The 21,873-nt window shown below is 40.5% G+C and overlaps 1 protein-coding gene across 1 annotated transcript in view; it reads left to right on the top strand.

Moving 5' to 3' along the window:
- INSC (INSC spindle orientation adaptor protein) overlaps positions 1-21,873 on the top strand; it is a 116,865-nt gene that overhangs the window by 51,816 nt on the left and 43,176 nt on the right. The window contains exon 6 of the mRNA XM_056851051.1: positions 1,231-1,356. Coding sequence (XP_056707029.1) covers positions 1,231-1,356 — 126 coding nt within the window. The remainder of the gene's footprint in view (positions 1-1,230; positions 1,357-21,873) is intronic.

The following is a 21,873-nucleotide window of genomic DNA, read 5'->3' on the forward strand; positions in this document are numbered from 1 at the left end:
CATCATAGGAGTGACCATGAGGGAAACAGCCAAGCATAAAAGCCCTGCATGACTGGCGATAAGCTGTATGTAAGCAAGACAACATTTTAAAACAAGATTATCATTTTAAAAGGCATCGTATTAAACAGAGTTTCTGCCTGATAGGTTGAAGACTTACTGTTAGACTTACACATAACCTCGCTCCCTGACATTTTGTGGCTGGCTTCACCTCCTGCTGCAGCTATTTTGTGGTTGCACTCAATAGCATGTGTCAGAATTCCAAAAAGTGCCCATAGACTTTAAAAAGTTGTGTGTGTGTGTGTGTGTGGGGGGGCTGATTTAAGGTGCCACTGTACTTTTTTGGGAATTATTGATTACCAGAATTTCAGCAGAGTTAAGCAGAAATAAGACTGGCAATTTGTGTGTGTCTAATAAAAACTTCCAACTGAGGATAATTGGCATGTATCTGACAAAGTGGCCCGTAGCCCACAAAACCTATCCCCCAATGAAGCTGTTCACCTTTAATGTTCCACAAAACATATGCAATTTAATTCTGGGAGTTTTACACAGTAGACAGTACCACTTTTTGTATGCAAGATCATATTTTAAAAGCGTACATTTTAATGGGGGAAAATTCACCATAAGTAAACTGAAAGTTATGTGAGGAATGGATTCATTTCTCACAAGGGAGAAATGAAATTAAAATGTGCATAGTCGAATGAAGAAGAATTAGATGAAGAGTTGGTTTTTATATGCTGACTTTCTCTACCACTTAAGGGAGACTCAAACCGGCTTACAATCACCTTCCCTTCCCCACAACAGACACCCTGTGAGGCAGGTGGGGCTGAGAGAGCCCTTATAGAACTGTGACTAGCCCAAGATCACCCAGCTGGCTTCATGTGGAGGAGTGGGGAAACAAATCCAGTTCACCAGATTAGCCTCCACCGATCATGTGGAGGAGTGGGGAATCAAACCCAGTTCTCCGGATCAGACCCCAGCACTCCAAACTACCGCTCTTAACCACTATACCATGGAACAAAATTGGTCTCATCCCTAGCCCTCACTTAAAAAAAACAACTAATAAGCTTGATATGCTCTTATTCTGTTACGTTGAAAAGTGCTTAGAAGAGTTTACTAAAAGAGCAGTGGTGCGAAATAAAGCTTAAACCAACAATGAATGCGTAATACTACACTGCAGAGTAATATAATTTACCTTCCGTTTTCTTCTTCCATGGAATTTTTTTTCTGCAGGAAGGCGCCATTGTGGCTCTCTTTGAGATCTGCCGCCAGGATTGCTTCAGGTGCCTTTATCCCCAGGTGCTAAGGACGTTGGCATCTATATGCTGCGTAGAAGAAGGAATCCAACAGCTGGAAAAGGTATTATTTCAGTACTCTGTTTCTGCAGAGAAATTGTCTTCTCCTTACTAGTTTTCTGCTATATATATAATCCGACGCAGGGCATAGGAGCCAATGGAAAGCTCTTTGAAAACGTGCATGTACCCCAAGTGGAATTATTTCAAGATATTTCATGAAGTGACTGTTCTATATTCATTGAATATAGACATATTTCTTGTCTGGTGTGTGTGTTTGTGTGGGGCGGGAAGGCATAGGCTGTAAACCATATCCCATTTGAATAAACAGAAAAACGGCCAATTCTTGTAATGGATACAAGCTGTACTTTTAGTGAACTACCAGTTTGTTCCTATCGATCCTATGTTCACAAGCTGTTCTACTGGGAAGGATCTCTGCCAGGTGTCTTTGGGGGGGGGAGTTCTTCATTTTTTGTGGTGCCTAATGCTGTTATGTACCTCAGGAGGTTGCCTTAGATGGGAGCCTCTCTTTTAGACTGACCCATGACCCATTTGCAATATGTGGATACTTTATAATGGCATACTTTACAAGTGGTAGATCAGGTTGTCTATACATGAGAGCAAAGTAGAAGTTCCTTCAATGCACGTACACCCTGGTGAGATAAAAACCAAGCCTTCCAGGTGCTCATAGTTACCATGTGATCATAAATTATCACTCGACAGGGCTAGAGTTTTTCATGATGATGCCAATGATGAAGTCTATTTTTGCGCACCAAACACTTCTTTATTATTTACACCATTCCATGAGGATGATAATAACTTGTTGAGTTGTCCGTAATAATAATCCTGAAGTAGTTACCTTTTACACGAGGAAAGTAAATATGGAATAGCATGACAAGGAGTATATAAAGCTATTATTTCTGAATTTGTTAAATAAATAAATAAATAAATAAATAGCTAGCACTGAAATGCGGAGAGATCTAAACAGACTGATGTCCCTGCAAAATACCACAGTCTGAGGTGATAAGGTGACACATAAGGGGTAGAATTGCTGTTCAACAGCAGAAAGAGCTTTTTGTCAATATATGATGGAAGCTAATTTTAACTCTCCGAGGTAGATCTGACAAACTCTTTTGAGTAAGCATGACAATTCTAATGTTTTTGACTCCTCATACTACCCCTTTCTTCTCTCAGAAGTACATTTTTTCCTTTGGAAAATGAACACTTTTACCAGTCACTAAATCATGACCTCATCCTTAGTATTTCATGAAACACATCTTGTAAGTTAGAATAATGTGCCTCTTCAACTTAATGATAAATGATTTCATTTCTGCTTCACAATGACATGCCTTGTAATTTAGTGGCCAGAAGAGAAGCAGAGAACGACGGAACATCTGCAGCAAAAATGAAAAGTGTAAGGCAATTGTCAGGCAAGGTTTTCCAGAGTTTAGTTGGGTAGGAGTTGATAAGGAGATCTTCAGTTTGTTTTCTGCTACATTTCTGCTAAAGAGACTTGAAATTAAGGAATTTATTATATCTTCTTTATTAACAGGACAAGACATATTAATACTTTAGTTTCCATAGGAACTCCTGTGATACGGAGGTTAAAATTCCTTATAGTTCGATGAGTGAATAAGATTTTTTCAGAGCTTTTGTTATTCTTTGCTGTCACCTGTGCACTTTTCCTTATTGCTGAGTGTGAAGAAACACTGAGAATGAGACATTTCAAGTAAGGGACTTGCTTGCTTTCAAGTTAGGAATCCGGCTACTTATTTTTTTGCCTTCTGTTGCAGCATAGTGTTAAGGAGGCTTTTGCAAGAATTAATAAATCAAAGAGCTGGTATTCTAGCATGACAGCCAAATATGTTTTGACGTATTGTAATTGTCCTTTTAATAAGGAACACGATACGATCAATAAAAAGGCCATAGTTTTCTCTTTTGCAATATGTGGAGGAACCACTGGAGGAATTAGTGGGTTTTTACTGCATTTTACCACTCCTTAATACCAGTTTAACTGGGAAAATTTCTAAAATTAAGCATGCGCAATTTGCTTCAGTTTTCATTCCATCAGTACCTTGTTCACCCTCTTGATGAACACTACACACATATACAATGATGTTATTATGGCATCATTATTCTTTTTGTGTAGTATAAGAATCTCAATACAAGCATACCTTGGAGATAGTTAAATTGTGGAAATCCCTGCCCCAGGACATGGTAATGGCTGCCAACTTGGAAGGCTTTAAGAGAGGACTGGACATGTTCATGGATGATAGGGCTATTCATGGCTACTAGTCAAAACGAATACCTATTTTCTACAGTATCAGAGGAGCATGCCTATGAAATTAGGTGTTGTGAAACACAGGCAGGGTGCTGCTGCAGTTGTCTTGTTTGGGGGCTTCCTAGAGGCACCTGGTTGGCCACTGTGTGAACAGACTGCTGGACGTGTGGACCTTGGTCTGATCCAGCATGGTTTTTCTTATGTTCTTATGAGTTATTGCAGGTTCGGTCCCAGACCATCGCAATAAAGTGAATATCACAGTAAAGCTAGTCACACAATTTTTTGTTTCCTAGTACATTAAAAAATTATGTTTACACTATACTGTAGTCTGTTAAGTGTGCAATAGCATCATGTACAAAAAACAATGTACTGTAATAATAATGAAAAAGTTTGAAATATTGTGAGAATTGCCTAAATGTGACAAAGAGACATGAAGCGAGCCCATGCTGTTGGGAAAATGGCACTGATAGACTTGCTCGAAAACGCAATATCTGCGGGGTGCAATAAAGTGACGCACAATAAAATGAGGTATGCTTGAATAATTCTAATACATCATTGATAAATGTCAGGTTCTGTGTTCAGGCTCCTTTCTACCTGTCCGATGCCATGAACAGCAGACCACTCACCCCCTCTTTTTAAGGCCTCAGTTGTGGAAAGGGGAAGGGGTTCGAAGTTCACCTCTATCCTCTTCCTTTCCCCAGGCTTGGCTCCTCTGCTGTCTGTAACCCAAAGGAGTCTGTCCTTGTTGGCTTCTTCCTGACTTTTAAAGGCCAGCCTAAAGAGGAGGCAGGTCCACCCACAGCATCCTGGCTCTCACAGGAGGGTGGGCCATCCCCCATGCGCTGGAGTACTAGATGGTAACTTCAGCATCATACTGTCCTATTTCAACCCCTTCATTCATTGGTTTAACCCTGCAACTACACTCCTGAGACTTTCTGCTGCACCATGTTTGTGCTGTTGGCCCCTGACCAATTAGCCAATGGGGTTCCCCCACACTACCCAGTAAGTTGGTCAGCTGCCCCCTTTTACTCAATGCTGTCCCAGGTAGGAGTCGAGAGTACCCTCAACAATGTGACAGTTTGGGCTGAAGGTACCTGATGCATAGCGTTGCCAACCTCCAGGTACTAGCTGGAGATCCCCTGCTATTACAACTGATCTCCAGCCAATAGAGATAGTTTCCCTGGAGAAAATGGCCACTTTGAAAATTGGACTAGCATTGAAGTCCCTCCCCTCACCAAACCCTGTCCTCCTCAGGCTCTGCCCCAAACACTTCCCACCGATGGCGAAGAGGCACCTGGCAACCCTACTGATGCACCAACCTTGTTGAAACTTAGCAGGTATCTGTCTGGTCAGTGCCTGGTGGGAGACCTCATGCACATGTGTTTTATTCTGAGTTCTGTGTGGAAAAGATAGGGTATTAATAAAAATAAACATAAAGATTACTTCTTTTCATTTTTTCCAGTGTTCTGGTGCATGTATGTTTTTCTTTATTGTTTTTAGGCTGCTATTTTTTTAAAGTTTCTATGTTCTTACTGTTTTTTTATTGATTTGTGAGTTGTTCCAGGAAACTTTTTAGACTAACAGTTGTAGGGTATACATTAATAAATAAATCAGTAATGAACTAAAGGCAAATGATCTGCAGCTCTGTATGAAGTTCAAAAACAAAAATGGAGGATTCCTAATGGATCAGTTTTGTTTCAAAGACAACATCTGGCAGTTTAGAACTTCAAATTCTGGGAAGAAATTTATTCAAAGAGAATCTGTAGGCATTTCTAGGAAGCAGAGGTTGTTTTGTGCAATTTGAAATCTTGTATTTGGTGAGATAATTAAAGGTAAGTGGCATCCTTTAAAACCTTTTGCCTTCCATCCATTAGCAATACTTGATGATTTCTTAGAAGTTCCATGGGAAGCAAAATGAAGTTTAATTACTTAATTAATGCCAGTTCCATTCAAAATCATTTTATGAAGGTTTTTTTAAAAAATTGTTGGTATGAGATACAGTTTGAAATTTTTCATACTTTATTTGTAGTGGGTTGCATTAGAGGTCTATTTGAGGTTTCAGATTGATTTTTATGATCTTTTAGATGAATGTTGTGCTGTTCTATTCTATGCCATTTTAAAGTGATTGTTAATGAAGACTGCTACTTTTGAGCTTTCACTGTCTTTGAGTATCAGTTGCTTTTAGTGTTTATTTTAAATTTCCATTATTTTTAGTTGTCTATGTTTTGATGTTTCATTTATATTAAAAGCTGCTTTGAGTGCTCCTTTGAGGACTAATTCCAGATGGGTAGCCATGTTCAGTCTGTAACAGCAAAATAAAACAAAAATTCAACGGCACTTCCGGGATTAACAAAATTTATTTCAGTATAAGCTTTTGTGAATAAGGCATCTGATGAAGTGTGCTCAGACTAATGAAAATGTATACTGGAATAAACTTTGTTCATCTTTAAGCTGCCACTAGACTCCTGCTTTATTTTGAGGACTAAGATTGAAATAAAACAGAATAAATAAGAAAATAAAACAGTGGTAAAGGCCCTAACCTGGATAGCCCCGGTTAGCCTGATCTTGTAAAATCTCAGAAGCGGAACAGGGTTGAACCTAGCTAGTATTTGGATGGGAGACCAAGGAATACCAGGATTGCGCTGTGGAGGCAGGCAATGGAAAACCCTTGAAATCCTATGGCGTTGTCATAAATCAGCTGTGACTTGATGGCAAAAAAAGGCTAAAAACATTTATTACAGCATGTGCTTTTGTAAATTAGAGCTAAGGTTGTGCAAAAAAAAAAATCGATAAATTTCGGGTTTGGGTTTATTGGGCCCGATTGTTTTTTTGGTAGACCCAGAATAAGCCAAATACTTATACTGGTAAATATTGGTATTCTGCTTATTACTGGGTTTACCAAAAAACCTGGGTCCATTATAGTCTATGGGGATTTTTTTCAAACTTTTGTGGAGGCATTTTTGGAGGTAGCATCCCCAAATTTGCAGCATGGCTGCAAGGGTGTCTTCTTAGACTGTCACCAAAATTTGGTGATCTTTGGGACAGGGGGTCCAATTTTATGGTCCTGCAAAGGAGTCACCCCCATCCTCTATGCATTTGCGAACCGAGCTGTCAATCGGTTTTTAGGTTCAGAAGTTTGGCGTTGCCGAGGACTGGCAGAAAGAACCGATTGGCAGTCTGTCACCTCAAAGCCTGGGGCTCCCTTTGTATTTGGGGTGCTTAGCATGGTGTCCATGCAAATTAGTTTCCAAACTGAGGGAAAAGGCTTAAATGTAAGAAAAATAAGGCATGGAAAACATTTCTTTTGGTGGCAAATGGCATCCTGTGAACAGTTCTTTATTATAGTAAGCAAAAATATGCTTGCAAGAGATGGTCATAATGCGGGGAAACAAAGCCTCTACTCGGGGCAACCTTCAGGGTTTTTTTGAGGGGTGATATTGGAGCCAGCCGAAGTCTTGACCACGGGGGCTGACTGAAGGAGTTTGCTCATCCATGAGGGTGAGGAAGTCTCCCTCAGAAACCTGGTGGTGTGAGCAGCTGTTGAAGCTGGCTCATTTTAGTTGGAGGTTATATCTCTCTGGATGGAACTGGTGAGCCCCATCTTTTAAACAACCCTTATGCTTTATCCAAATTAACCCACTGAATGGTGATGGACAGATGGTTGTGTAGTTGGATGGTTGGTCAGACCAAGTTGGCTCCTATTACACAACCCCTACCTCAAAAGAGCTCCAACAATGGAGCCCTAACAAAACCAGTCAAAAAAAGAAAATGGTAGAAAGCACAGAGCTGTGCACCTGAGCAAAGTCAAATAGCCAAACCTGAACGAGCTGAATATTTATTCGACTTTTTCGGGAATCACCTATTTGGCTTTGGACAGATCCCCAGGTTTTGGCATTCAGTAAACCTGAAACTCAAAAATTACTGAAATGGCTAATTTTGGTTTTATTTTCAGATCAGGTATATCAATATGCACAACCCTAGTTAGAGCCCACTTCTTCATAAGCTATGGAAGGAAATCATTTTTCAGATTTTAATAAGGAAAGTGCTTTTATAAGTCCTCCAGTTAAGAGTCTCTGTAAGAGGTATCGTAGCCAACATGATTAACTCAGTGGTTGACTGTAGACTATGGATTGTTTTATATGTTCCAGGTGGTAGCTGGAAGCATACAGGTATGTTTGGTGGTAGATTGTTTTTTTGTATAAGGTGGCACTTATCTTATGTTCAGTTGCACAGTTTCATTGTGGTGTCCAGGAAATGTATCTGTTGTGTGGACTGGTCTGTGACGAGGTTGATCTTGGGGTGAAAATTGTTGACGTCTTGGTGGAATCTCTTGAGAGTTTCCTTCTGAAGGGCCAGATCCAACTTTGATGCATCTTTATGCATTTTTAGGATTACTGTACTCTCCCAGTAAAGTAAAGAAACAGATCAACAAAGCCAGACTAGTACCTACAGCCAGGCTGCTACAAGAGAACACCACTGGTTGTCACCTACAGCTCACGACTTAAACCATTTCAGGCTGCCATGAGGAAAGGCGGGATGTAAATGTTCTAATAAACAAATAAATGTATATTGTCAAAGGCTTTCACGGTCAGAGTTCATTGGTTCTTGTAGGTTATCCGGGCTGTGTAACCGTGGTCTTGGTATTTTCTTTCCTGACATTTCGCCAGCAGCTGTGGCAGGCATCTTCAGAGGAGTAACACTGAAGGACAGTGTCTCTCAGTGTCAAGTGTGTAGGAAGAGTTATATATAGTCAGAAATAAGAGTTATATATAGTTAGAAATACCCTCATTAGCACATTATCGTGATACTTACAGGACAATGATTAGCACATTACCTTTGATACTTTTTGCAGGACAATGATTCAGCTCAAACCCAACCCCTTTCTGACTATATATAACTCTTCCTACACACTTGACACTGAGAGACACTGTCCTTCAGTGTTACTCCTCTGAAGATGCCAGGCACAGCTGCGGGCGAAACGTCAGCAAAGAAAATACCAAGAACACGGTTACACAGCCCGGATAACCTACAAGAACCAAATAAATGTATCATCAATAACTTACAGCCTCTCTTGAATAAGGATATTTCTCTTTCATAGGCCTTGGGTGGCAAGCCTTTCCTAGCTTACAGACACTCCCTCAACTTAAAACAGCTTCTTTACAGCAACAATGGACCACCCAACAGAGACATAAACTCAGGAACCAAGTGCTGTGATAGATGTAGTCCCCATATACACTCAGGCAATACTATTATGCGGCCTAATAGCCACACCATCATCCACCTGCACATAATTTAGTATATGTCATCATGTGACAGCAGTACCTTTCTACTGTATACATTGGACAGTCAATGACCCTGAATTTGACCCAAGAAACTGCAACATTTAGAAACATTTTAATATTTCTGGACATACTGTTGCAGATCTACAAAGTCCCTGTTCTACAAAAAAAAATTCTCAGGGAATATGCAGCATGGAAGTGCTGAGTTAGAACTCATCAAGAAATTAAGCACTGTCTCTCAGCCTGGCCTAAACAGAGATTTGAATTTCCTTATTTGCTATACTTTCTAATAGCTCAACAGAACTCACTTTTTAGCAACTTAAATTGGCTTTTCTTGACATGTGGTAATACTATAACCATTTACTGGTGTCAGTTAATTTTCTTATGCTTCAGACTGCTGCTTCCTGATTAGCCATATTTATCTTACTTCATTATACTTTCTTTATCTGTACTTAAGAGGATGGAACCTCTAACATCTTTCATCTTCTATTATATGTAACAACCAAATCTGTTTCAATCCCTTGCACATAGAATCACACCTGAAAGATTTATTACAGGATTCACACTAAGTTTCTTTCTGCCCCAATGCCTCCTCCTTCGGTGATTTTCCTTATACAGTCTACAAAATGATTTCCTTCCATAATATCTGAAGAAAGTGGGCTGTGACTCATGAAAGCTCATGCTGGAATAAATGTTGTTAGTCTTTAAGGTACCACTGGACTTTTGTTATATTTTGCTACAATAGACTAATACAACTACTGTTCTTGAATTTAAAATTATTTAAACAAACTCAATACTTCTTTTCATTTCAAGGCAGTGAGACTAGTTTTAATGTAGAAAGCAGAGAATATAACAGAATTTTAACAAGGAAATATAAATTGGACAGTTCATCTGCATTCAGGATTAGGTTTACGATTTATCTCCCTTTCTGTCACCTTAGGAAACCAATTTGGATGTAAATTTGTCCCGTGGTACATCTGCAGCCTGTCACATAAAACCTAATAGTGCATTAGACTTCAGATCATTACTTTAAATGGCAAACAGATTTATAAAACTGGAAGTTGTTTGAGGATGAAGCAATAAAATTTAGATGACACCAGTCAAAATTACTTTTTGACCAATTAGTGTTCTAAGAGCGCAGTCCTAAGGAGAGTTACACCCACGTGTAACTCGTGTTTTGGATTGCATGATAAGAAGCTAATAGTTATACAAAGCAACTTGAAATAATTAAAGAGGCTGTGTCAGCTAATGGAATATTTAATACTGTGTTGTGGTAACTGGGAGTGGCACCCTCATCATAACGGCTTTATTGAGTTACAGCAAATCATAGAAACCTTCTGCAGAAGTTTCTGACATTTTATAACCAGCCTTTGCTCTCAGTCATCACAACGAGCCTTGCCATTAATTTTTTCAGACTTGATTGGTGGGCTTCTTATTACATTTGATTTTTTAATATGATTGTGATTGTATGTGGCCTTGATACTGAAAGTCAGAATACATTTTTGAAAAAACGAAGAGATAATTTACAGTAATGGGAAGTCATATTACTTTTAATACATATGAGTAGACTGTTGCAACTCTTCCTATAATTGAACTAATTAAAAGCAATCAGTAGGCATGTAGGAAATTTATCAGAGCAGTGTTGTAAGTCTTGTCAAAACTCTTTTGACTTCCCTTGAAATCCTTTGGATGTTCACTGAATGTGTGAAATCTGTGTGAAAACTGTGTGAAAAATGTGTGAAAACTGTTGCAACAAGTCTTCTTGAAAGTCTTTAGGCTTACTCTGAAGAGCCTTTGCTGTTTAATTAATTAATTTTCATTTCTACCCTGCCTTTCTTCTCAGAGCCAGCATGGACTCAAGAGCAGTGGACTCTAATCTGGAGAAATGGGTTTGATTCCCCACTCCTCCACATGAGCAGCGGACTCTAATCTGGTGAACCAGGTTGGTTTCCCCATTCCTCCACATGAAGCCTGCTGGGTGACCTTGGGCTAGTCACAGTTCTCTAAACTCTCTTAGCCTCACCTACGTCACTAGTCATGATGCTTACCTATTCTCTCCAGGATCAGAGGAGCATGCCTATTATATTGGGTGCTGTGGAACACAGGCAGGATGGTGCTGTTGCAGTCATCTTGTTTGTGGGCTTCCTAGAGGCAACTTATTGGCCACTGTGTGAACAGACTGCTGGACTTGATGAACCTTGGTCTGATCCAGCAGGGCTTTTCTTATGTTCTGTTGTGGGGAGAGGAAGGGAAGGAGATTGTAAGACAGTTTGATTCTCCTTAAAAGATAGAGTCAGCATATAAAAACCAACTCTTCTTCAGTGGGGACTCAGAGCACCTTACATAATTTTCCTCACCTCCATCTTATCCTCACAGCAACCCTATGAGGTAGGTTTGGCTAAGAGTGTGTGCTGGTCAAAGTTAAACCAGCAAGCTTCCTGGCAGAATGGGGATTTGATCCTGGAGTCTACTAGATCCTAGTCCAAACAGTGTAGGCAGCATCTTTTACAGTGCTTCATTACTGCTCCACACCTAAAAAAGGATATTACAGAGCTTGAGAAAGTGCAGAAAAGAGCAACCAAAATGATTAGGGGACTAGAGGAACTGCACTATGAAGAGTGATTAAAACGCTTTGGGTTGTTTAGCTTGGAAAGAAGGCGGCTAAGGGGAGACATGATAGAGGTCTATAAAATTATGCATGGTTTGGAGAGAGTGGACAAGGAGAAGCTTTTCTCTCTCTCTCATAATACTAGAACTCGGGGTCATAATACTAGAACTCAAGATGAAGCTGGAGGGTGAGAGATTCAAAACAGATTAAAGGAAGTATTTTTTCACACAACACATAGTTAAATTGAGGAACTCCATGCCCCAGGATGTGGTGATGGCTACCAACTTGGAAGGCTTTAAGAGGGGAGTGGACATGTTCATGGAGGTGAGGGGTATTCATGGCTACTAGTTAAAATGTATACTAGTCATGATGCATACCTATTCTCTCCAGGATCAGAGTAGCATGCCGATTGCCGAATATATTAGGTGCTCTGGAACACAGACAGGATGGTGCTGCTGCAGTCGTCTTGTTTGGGGGCTTCCTGGAGGCATCTGGTTGGCCACTGTGTGAACAGACTGCTGGACTTGATGGGCCTTGGTCTGATCCAGCAGGGCTTTTCTTATGTTCTTAAGTGGTGGCAGGAGAAAAAGTAAGGGGGGGGAGGGAGGCAGCCTTGTTTACTTACTGAAAGTTGATACAGGAAGTGACAAAGGGTAGCTGTAGGAATCACTGGAAACTGTGGTTTTATGCTTTTTTTAAAAAAATTCTCCTGCTATGCTCTGCTCCCACCCCCAATCCTCCCACTGGTTGCCAGGCACTGTCTGGCAATCCTAGCAAGCAGCCAACAGCCCATGATATTAATCTAGATCAGTGTATGGAGCAGTGATCAGTTGTGTGAAGCCTTCTCCATGCTCTTTTCAGATTCTGAGAAAGCAGTTCTCTTCTAGGCCAGGGAAACAGGAAAGAAAGATGTAGTCTTCTGGGTACAAAAGTTACTGACAGATGGGCTCCAGATAAGCAATAACTCTATTACTAAAATCAAGGCATCTTTCCAAACCATTATATACCCAGTGCAGAGCCTGCATGTGCCAGTAGGAATTAACTGACAATTTCTAATTAGAGTAAGAGGAATATAGTGCCATGCCAGTAATGAATATGAGTTATTGCAATACAATTTAGCACCCGTGTTTTGGGGGACATTAGATAATCAACTAAACCTACATTTCTTCTTTGAATCAAGGAATCTGCTTCATATCATCACTGTAAATAATAATTAAAATAGCTGCCTAAATATTATAAATGAACAACGCATATTTCTTTAAAATTTCATGTGGAGCCCGACAGTTGGAATGTACCAATTTAAATGAAAAGTAACAGGAGAAAGAGAGATCTGTGTATGCTTGCTAGAGAGAAGCTGATAAAGGCATTTGGCTGTCCCTGTATTCAGTGGCATAGGGGAACATTAATAAAAGGGTGTGACAAGAGAAGAGAAGCTGCAAATATTTTAAGGCTGTGGATCATGTTAAATTATTCAGCAATTTGGGAATGGTTATAGTATTTCAAGGTTTTTCGATTGTGGAATGCAATATATATCCAGCTCCAATGTGGGCGGGAGGGGGGAGGGGGAGGGACTGAGCTCATTATATTTAAGTGGGTTAAAAGCAAGAACTGTACTGGAAGAGATTATGCACACTGAGTTGGGAAAACCTTTTAGTTGGGAAGGATGCGGTGAGATAGAAATTCAGGAAGTGTTCAAAGACCAGTTGGAAGAACTAGAGATGGTCGGCTTCATGGGTTGAATGCACTGTAAGGGAGAAATCTGCCTTGTGGCAAGGGGCTTTGTACAGTCAGAAGGCTTTCCAGGTTGAGTACTTTTTCTAGCTTGCCTCGATTACTTAGGGTGGGACAATATACACATTGTATCAGCTTCCCCAGGCAAGAACATGAGATACCCATATGCAGGTTAACTAGTTTATTTAAACTGATCCACATCAGTTTAAATATATCTGAAGTAGTAGAAAAGAGCAAGAATCCAGTACACCTTAAAGACTAGCAACATTTCTGGCAGGGTATGAACTGTGGCTCATGAAAGCTCATACCCTGCCAGAAATATTGTTAGTCTTTAAGGTGCTACTGGACTCTTGCTCTTTTCTACTGCTACAGACAGTCTAACATGGCTACCCATCGTGATCTATATCTGAATTAGTGTGAGTTTCCAGCATTAGTGTGAGTTGCTGGCATTTTGTGCAAACCTTCATTGGCTCCAAACGTAGCTAGCATTACTGCTGGTTTTGCTGATCCTCACCTGCAAGTAAAACAGTGCCCCCCATGCTGCTTCAGGAACCAAATGTTTTACCAGTGCTGCTCAACCACCTAGCTGTTCAACCACCCAGCCCACCAGGCTGGCCTGGGAATAACCCTCCATACTTAGAGGGATCGGGGTGCTTTTCAGTTATCCCTACCTATACTGTAGCAACTTGCACTATTCCTGTCAAAACCAGTTACGCGACCCAACCAGTCAAAAGACCAGTCCTAATCAGAGAATACCACCACTTGCCAGGATACTATGAAGTAAGAAGTCCCCTTCCAAGCCCATTTAAAAGCCCCTTTCTTGCCCCACTTGAAAGCCCCCCCCCATTGCTTCTGGGTCTCTCAAAAGGCAGCCAGCAAATCCCACGTTGTCCACAGGTAGGAATGTTGGGCCAGCTTTCAGCAAAATCCTGCAAATAGTTCCTCCAGCACCCTTCTGCTAGGCTGTTCCCACGAGGCAACCCATGACTCTTTAAGCACCAACAGTGCCCTATCTAGCTGGGTAACTAAATTTAAATACAAGAGTAAACTGAAAAACACTGCACATTGATAGTGATGATTTAATTTAAATTGTGGAACTCCCTGCCCCAGGATGTGGTGATGGCTGCCAACTTGGAAGGCTTTAAGAGGGGAGTGGACATGTTCATGGAGGAGAGGGGTATTCATGGCTACTAGTAAAAAGGAATACTAGTAATGATGCATACCTGTTCTCTCCAGGATCGGAGGAGCATGCCTATTATATTAGGTGCTTTGGAACACAGGCAGGAAAACGCTGCTGCAGTTGTCTTGTTTGTGGCTTCCTAGAGGCACCTGTTGGCCACTTTGTGAACAGACTGTTGAACTTGATGGGCCTTGGTCTGATCCATCATGGCCTTTCTTATGTTCTTATGATCTACAATAATTCTTCATAAAATTATATGTAATGAATAGTCTTTTATGTTAACCAAAAAGAAGGTAGTTATTTCCTTCTTCCTTGATACTATTATGCAAGCCTGGAATCTAATGCTGTGCCTTCAAGGACAATGACTCTCTCATGTATGGCTGGTGAATGAGTCTCAGAGTTTCCTTTGTTCAATACTGCTTAAGTCATAATTGTCAAAGAAGAGGCAGACCAAAAGACACAAAATGATTAAGCATATGAGGCAATTGATGTAGGAGGATGATTCCTAAACTTGTGAGTCCCTCTGAAAATCTGACAAGTGTGTTTCAAAGACCTGACTGTGGGACACAGTTAGATAATATAGGGCCCCAGCCTCATGACTATCATTTACTGGATTCTGCTACTCTGAAGACTATTATTAATTAGAACACGCTGTATTTGACAAGCAGTTGTCTGCACTGCTGCACCCTTATGGATTTGGTAGTTTTTAATATTTGTTCTTTTCTGAGTTGGAGTGGAGAGATAGTCAGATTTTAAAAGGTTTTTTTTCCCATTTCCAAAAAGGTGATATTTCTGTGGGACCCAGGTGACCTTATAGAAGGTGATTTGCTGCATAAGTGACACTAAAAAACAGTTAAAAAGAGCAGGAGTCCAGTAGCATCTTAAAGACTAACACAATTTCTGGCGGGGTATGAGTTTTCGTGAGCCAAAGCTCACTTCTTTAGATATAGCTAGAAAGTGATTCCATCTATCTTTAAGTAGAGAAGAGTAAATTAGACACACAACAGCAATGTAAATGTCAAAAGCAAGTAAATGGCATTAGCAGGTGTGATTGGATTAGGTGTGAGCTGTAATTCAGCAGTATCGGTGTCATCCTAAGCAGACTTGCACATTTTTGTCTGTTGAAGTCAATGGGTTTAGGAGAGTGTAACTCTGCTTAGGATGGAGCTGTACAGTTTCTGCAATGAACATTCAGCACAATTTATTATTTATTTAGGAAATGTATGTGCTTCCTCTGCAAAGAAGCTGCTTTGATTAAAAACATTGCAAGCTTTATTAAGGGTGCCTGAATATTTGGATTTCCTCCCCTGAAGAATTTTGCTTAAAGCTCTGCTTTAGCATTTTCTCTTGTGGCACTACTACCTTTTCCCCCAAGGCCCTTTGGGGGTGTATTTTTATGGGATTATATGTTAATTCTTCACTACTTTCTGACATGCACATATTTTTGTCCTGAGATAAATGTTTTATTGTGCAGAATTTCAGCTAGTGCTAGATTTATGATTGAAAAGCCCACCATTAGGGGAGGATGTTAACAGACTGCTGTGAATGAGAAATAGCAATGACAGTGCTTTTGATTTTATTTAGGGACTTATAATAATGGATAAAGTGAAGGCAATAATCAGAGCTGATAAATGTTTCCCAATCAGTACTGGAGAGATCAGATCCAATGTGGCTAATGATAAATTTGTTTTATTATAGCTCAGGGAAACCCACCTGGCAAGCAAGCTGACTTTTCTCTAGAGGAAGGAAACGCTTGCTCAGCTCTTAAACTCCGGCCAGTGTTTAATGAAAATCAATGAAGAGATCTATAGCAGCAAAGTCTTAAATGCTCCCTTACCACTTCAGAAGACAGGCAGAAACTGAGAGAGACCAGTGGGAAAACAAGACTGGGTTTAGGTAATGCTTCTGTTAGCTTCTTATTCAGGGAAAGGCCAAAAGAGCCCTCTTAGCTTGGCTGATTGGAAGTAGGAACACAGAGTCCTTGATATAATTTACTTGCATGACTTAAGGTAAAAGTTTCATACCAATGGGTTGGATTCTACTGATTTTTCTGCTGGTGCAAAAATCAGGAAGAGGAGTCTCACCTGATTTCTGTCCTCCTTGAAGTCCTCATCCCATGTGGCTTTTGGTCTACGTGGGTTCCATGATCTGGGTTTAGGCTTCAGATTTCAAAGGGACCCCTCCTACTTCTGCCAGAGAAAAAGTTGGTAGGATCCAGTGGTAGGATCCAACTTCTATGCCATCACAATAGGTAGATATGCAGGAGTTAAGAACATAAGAAGTGTCCTGCTGGATCAGACTAGTGGTCCATCTAGTCCAGCATCCTGTCTCAGGCAGTGGCCAACCAGTTCCTCTGGAGGTCCAACAACAGGGCATAGAGGATGGGGTTCAGAGGTTGACTGCCTCTGAATGTGGAGGTTCCCTTTAATCACTATTGCTAACAGTCACTGAAAGACATATCCTCCACAAATCTGTCTAACCCTTTTTAAAGCTGTCTGTGCCTGTGGTCATCACTACAACCTCTGGCAGTGAATTCCACATTTCAATCACTCACTGTGTATCCATCCTGAATCTACTGCTGATCAGCTTCATTGGATGCCCTCGAGTTCTAGTATTTTAGAAAAGGGGGAAATAGCTCTCTTTGGCAACTCTGTCCACCCCCATGCATAATTTTACAAGCCTTTCTCATGTTCCCCCTTAGTTGTCTATTTCTAAATGAAAAGTCCCAGACTCTCCTGTGTTTCCTCATGGGGAAGGTGCTCCAACCCTCTGATCATCTTGGTTGTTCTCTTCTGTACATTTTCCAGCTCTGCAGTGTCCTTTTTGAGATATGGTGACCAGAACTTCACTCAGTATTTCAGATGAGGCTGCCTCATAGATCTATACAGGAACTTTACAGTATTGGCCATTTTATTTTCAATCCCTTTCCTAATAACTCCGAACGAAGACTTTTAATTGCTGCAACACACTGGGTTGACACTTTCTTTGAGCTATCTACTATGGCCCCAAGATCATCTTCCCCCTCAGTCTCAGCAAGTTCAGACCCCGTTAGCGTATACTTGAAGTTGGGATTTTTTGTTTGTTCATGCTTTGAGTATAGGCTAATGGGGTTGGAACTTGCTGCGACTGAGAGGGGAAAAGATCTTGGGGATCATAGTAGATAGCTCAATAAAAGTGTCAACCCAGTGTGCAAATGTGTGCATTCAGACCTTGGACCTCAGAAACATTAGCAAGTAGTAGTCTGTGTGCTTAGCGACTGATTAAAATAGTTCATAAAGGAGGAAAAAACCCAGGATCTATTGGCACAAATTCTCCTCACCAAAGGATGTTTTGTACTAGAGCCAAACACACTACTATAATGAAGTAGACTTGCTGACATGCTGGCTTTATATCTCACTACAAACCACACTGCTGACTCTGATTTTTTTCACAGAAATTTTGAGAGATGCACAGTTAAGCCTATTCATTAACTCAAATATATTTCTTTTGTTGGTTTTAGTAATGTTTGAAAGTCCCTCTTCATGCTGGGCATCTAAGCACGTTTTGCATATCTTCAGTGTGAATATGTGTGGTTGCTGATGTTTGAGAACATTCTCCATTCGTTCCTATAGTGAACTTAAGCTCTGAATCCTCCTTGCATGGTGGTAAAGTCATATTATAAACCATTCACAATAAGAGATTACCCAGCTACTGCCCAAAACCTCTCAGAGAGTGGCAAGAACCATGATTTGAACAGTAACTACCACCCTTCCCTCTTTGCTAACAGATGATTTATTTATCCATACTATAAGTCATTATAAACACACCACTTGATATACAATACAATGTCAAAATCTGTTCATCACATACATGAACTACATCTTGCCTGTGAAAAGAAAATGGATGGTGGACAGAGAAAGATGCATAGTGTAGTAAAGATCACATTCACCAAACCAGATTATTAACTGACCTCTCCCCATACAACACTATCATTCACAAACTTGTGGCCTATCCTACTATTCCCCAAACCATTCTCACATCGATTGATAATAGTTTCCCCTGGCCTACTGCATCTTTGACATCTGAAGGGTCTGCTGTGGTTTACTCTACTTCTCCTTCTGCAAATGAATAGGCAAGAAACATGTAATGGTGGAAGGTATCAGAAGAGAGAGGATTCTAGAATAGACTACAGCCAGAAGACCAGCAGAACAATCTGGGAAATTCAGGTTACAATTAAAGCAAACCCAGATAGTTTCTTAAAACTAGAGGCAGTGTGGTATAGTGGTTAGAGTGTCAGACTGGGGTCTGGGAGACCCAGGTTCGAATCCCCACTCTGCCATGGAAGCTTGTTGAGTTACCTTGGGCCAATCACACACTCTCAGCTTAACATACCTCACAGGTTTATTGTGAGGGTGAAATAGAGGAGGGGAGAATATTGTAAGCCACTTTGGTTCCCCCGGAGGAGAAAAATGGGGTATAAATGAAGTAAGTAAATAAATGAATAACAACAGACCTTGTGTGACCATTACATCTAAAGGCTGAATCATGCTACCATTCATTCCTTTTATTACTTGCTCTGCGCTGGCATTCTATTTGTAACATTGTGTGATGGCAGATGACTACTTTGCAGCACTAATCTAGTAATCTTGACACATCAAAATGGCAATGTGTATCTGGCCTTAGCCAAAAGTAAGAAAAAGAACTAAAAAAGAAAAAAAAAAGCAGAAGAAAAGAAGGGAAACCCACAGGTATGAAGTTTGTGTTTAGACTGAGGTTTTGTTTGCTTTGACATTTTTCCAGTTTCACATGAACACATGAAACTGCCTTCTACTGAATCAGACCCTTGGTCCATCAAAATCAGTATTGTCTACTCAGATTGGCAGCGGCTCTCCAGGGTCTCAGGTGGAGGTCTTTCCCATCACCTACTTGCCTAGTTCCTTTAACTGGAGATGCCGGGGATTGAACCTGGGACCTTCTGCCTGCCAAGCAGAGGCTCTACCGCTGAGCCATGCCCCCTCCCCTGTAATGTAATAAATTAATTTGAAAACAATGCACAATCCAAACAGGAAGGGTGGTTTGGGAGTCCCAGGTTTGCCGCTTTGTTTTTTTTCTAATTCTTTTAATTAGTCACAGAATATTATCTGATATGTTGAATCTAGTACAAGCTTTCTCCTCAGTTTCGCTGAATGTAGAACAAAAAGATAGTGTTTTAGTAGTGCAGATATATATTTGATTGGGATTAGAAATAGGTTTACCATGCTATTTTGCAATAAATACATTTACGCATCTCATAACCCGATCTCGCAGGCAGAAAATGCCTTCCTGTATTATTCTACAAGCAAGGCTTTGTCATCTGCTGTCTCTTACTTCAGAGAAACTCTCGCTAAGACCAGAATTGGGGCGACAGATGACATGAAGTATGGTTAACCTCTCTAATCAATTCTTTGCAATCCCCTAATTACAGTCAATGTAATAAAATTGAACAGGAAGCCTAAAATTTATAAACAAAATCTCCACAATAAATTTCAGAATGACATTTCCGTTTTCAGAAGGAATGATTACTATTAAATGAAATCTGACTAAAAGTTCACAACGAACTCTCAGAATTGTGACTGAAACTCCAGCGGAAGCAACAGCTGAAAACTCAGCCTGCTGCCTCGGTCAATTTTTTCTTGTACCATCCATTACGGATAGGATTGTGTAATAGTGACATCCAGTGGATATGTGAACCACAGCAGCGTAGGTTGAAAAGATTAGAAACGTTCAAATGAACTACTGGGGTGTCCCTCCGATAAATAGATTTGGTGAAAATTAATCATAGTTTCAAGTCAGTGCCATCCTAATCAGAATAAACACCCTTTAATAGGCTTCACCATGGATGGCCAAAAAAACAAATCAGTGGGTTATAGATCAAATCAAGCCTGAACTGACCCTAGAAGCTAAAATGACTAAACTGAGGCTATCGTATTTTGGTCACATTATGAGAATACAAGAGTCACTAGAAAAGACAATCATGGTGGGAAAAGTTGAGGGCAGCAGGAAAAGAGGAAGACCCAACAAGAGATGGATTGACTCTATAAAGGAAGCCACGGCCCTCAATTTGCAAGACCTGAGCAAGGCTGTCAAAGATAGGACATTTTGGAGGACATTGATTCATAGGGTCACCGTGAGTCAGAAGTGACCTGACGGCACTTAACACACACACACAATAGGCTTCACTGGACTCAGAATAGTTTAATTTTGTGCTAGGTGGCACATTGTAAAGTCCACTCAGTAGTGAGTTAACCTGCTTTGCATAGGTTGTCCTACAGAGAGTGAAATCAGAATGGATGGAGGAGGGGATCCAAAAACTGAAATGAACTGAATAGAAATATTCAGGAGGTCATATTTAGAAAGAAAATAGGGTTGTAATATAATGGAATTATTCATGAGGGTACATTTATAAAAGGACTCTAGGCCAGATTGTTGTATGTATTATCTTGCTCTAACTACATGATCTTCTAGAAGAAGAAGAAGAAGAAGAAGAAGAAGAAGAGTTGGTTTTTATATGCCGACTTTCTCTACCACTTAAGGGAGGCTCAAACCGGCTTTCAATCACCTTCCCTTCCCCTCCCCACAACAGACACCCTATGAGGTAGGTGAGGCTGAGAGAGCTCTAACAGAGCTGTAACTTGCCCAAGGTCACCCAGCTGGCTTCATGTGTAGGAGTGGGGAAACGAATCCAGTTCACCAGACTAGCCTCCGCTGCTCATGTGGAGGAGAGGGGGATCAAACCCGGTTCTCCAGATCAGACTCCACTGCTCCAAACCACTGCTCTTAACCACTACACCACACTGGCTTCTACTTTTCTTATCCATTCTCTGAATTGTTTATGGCATGCTATTTCTTATCTTATTACTCTTATTGCTTTTCTAATTTTGCAATCCTAGTCCTATTGCATTGCTGATTGGATGTCTTATACTGCATGATCGCGTTGTTATACGTTATAATCAGCCTTAAGTCTCAATGAGAAAGACTGGCCATAAACAAAGTAAATAAATAAATGCATAAAACTGCACACGACACCAGTTACAGAAAATATACAGATGTAATGTGATTTCAATTGCCAACAGCTTTGAAGGATGAGGGCTCAGCTGATAGCGCTTGATTTTTCATTAAAAAGGATGAAGATTGTTGAATATCACATCCTTGCTTTTTTAATACCCTTTGAGAAATGTTTACCCATTAATTTGCATTGACCTGACTTGTTTTCACTCTCAGGCTGAAGTCAGAAGTGGAATAAAGAGAGGATCCACGGCAATGCTATTTCAATTAAGGTGATAGATAAGCACACCAGTAAAAGAAACATTGGCTGCAGCTGGTCAACTTGTCATCCTCTGCTTTATCACTTCCGCTGCCTCCGCCTTAACTTGAAAAAAATATTTGACAAAGTACTTTAGACCTGGGTGAGATGGAACAGGCACCCAGATGCAGCAGGGCACTTTAACTTAACCCATCCAGATTCAAGGAGGAAATGGGAGAGCCTG

Source organism: Euleptes europaea, chromosome 6 (assembly GCF_029931775.1).
Source record: "Euleptes europaea isolate rEulEur1 chromosome 6, rEulEur1.hap1, whole genome shotgun sequence".
Classification (NCBI taxonomy): domain Eukaryota; kingdom Metazoa; phylum Chordata; class Lepidosauria; order Squamata; family Sphaerodactylidae; genus Euleptes; species Euleptes europaea.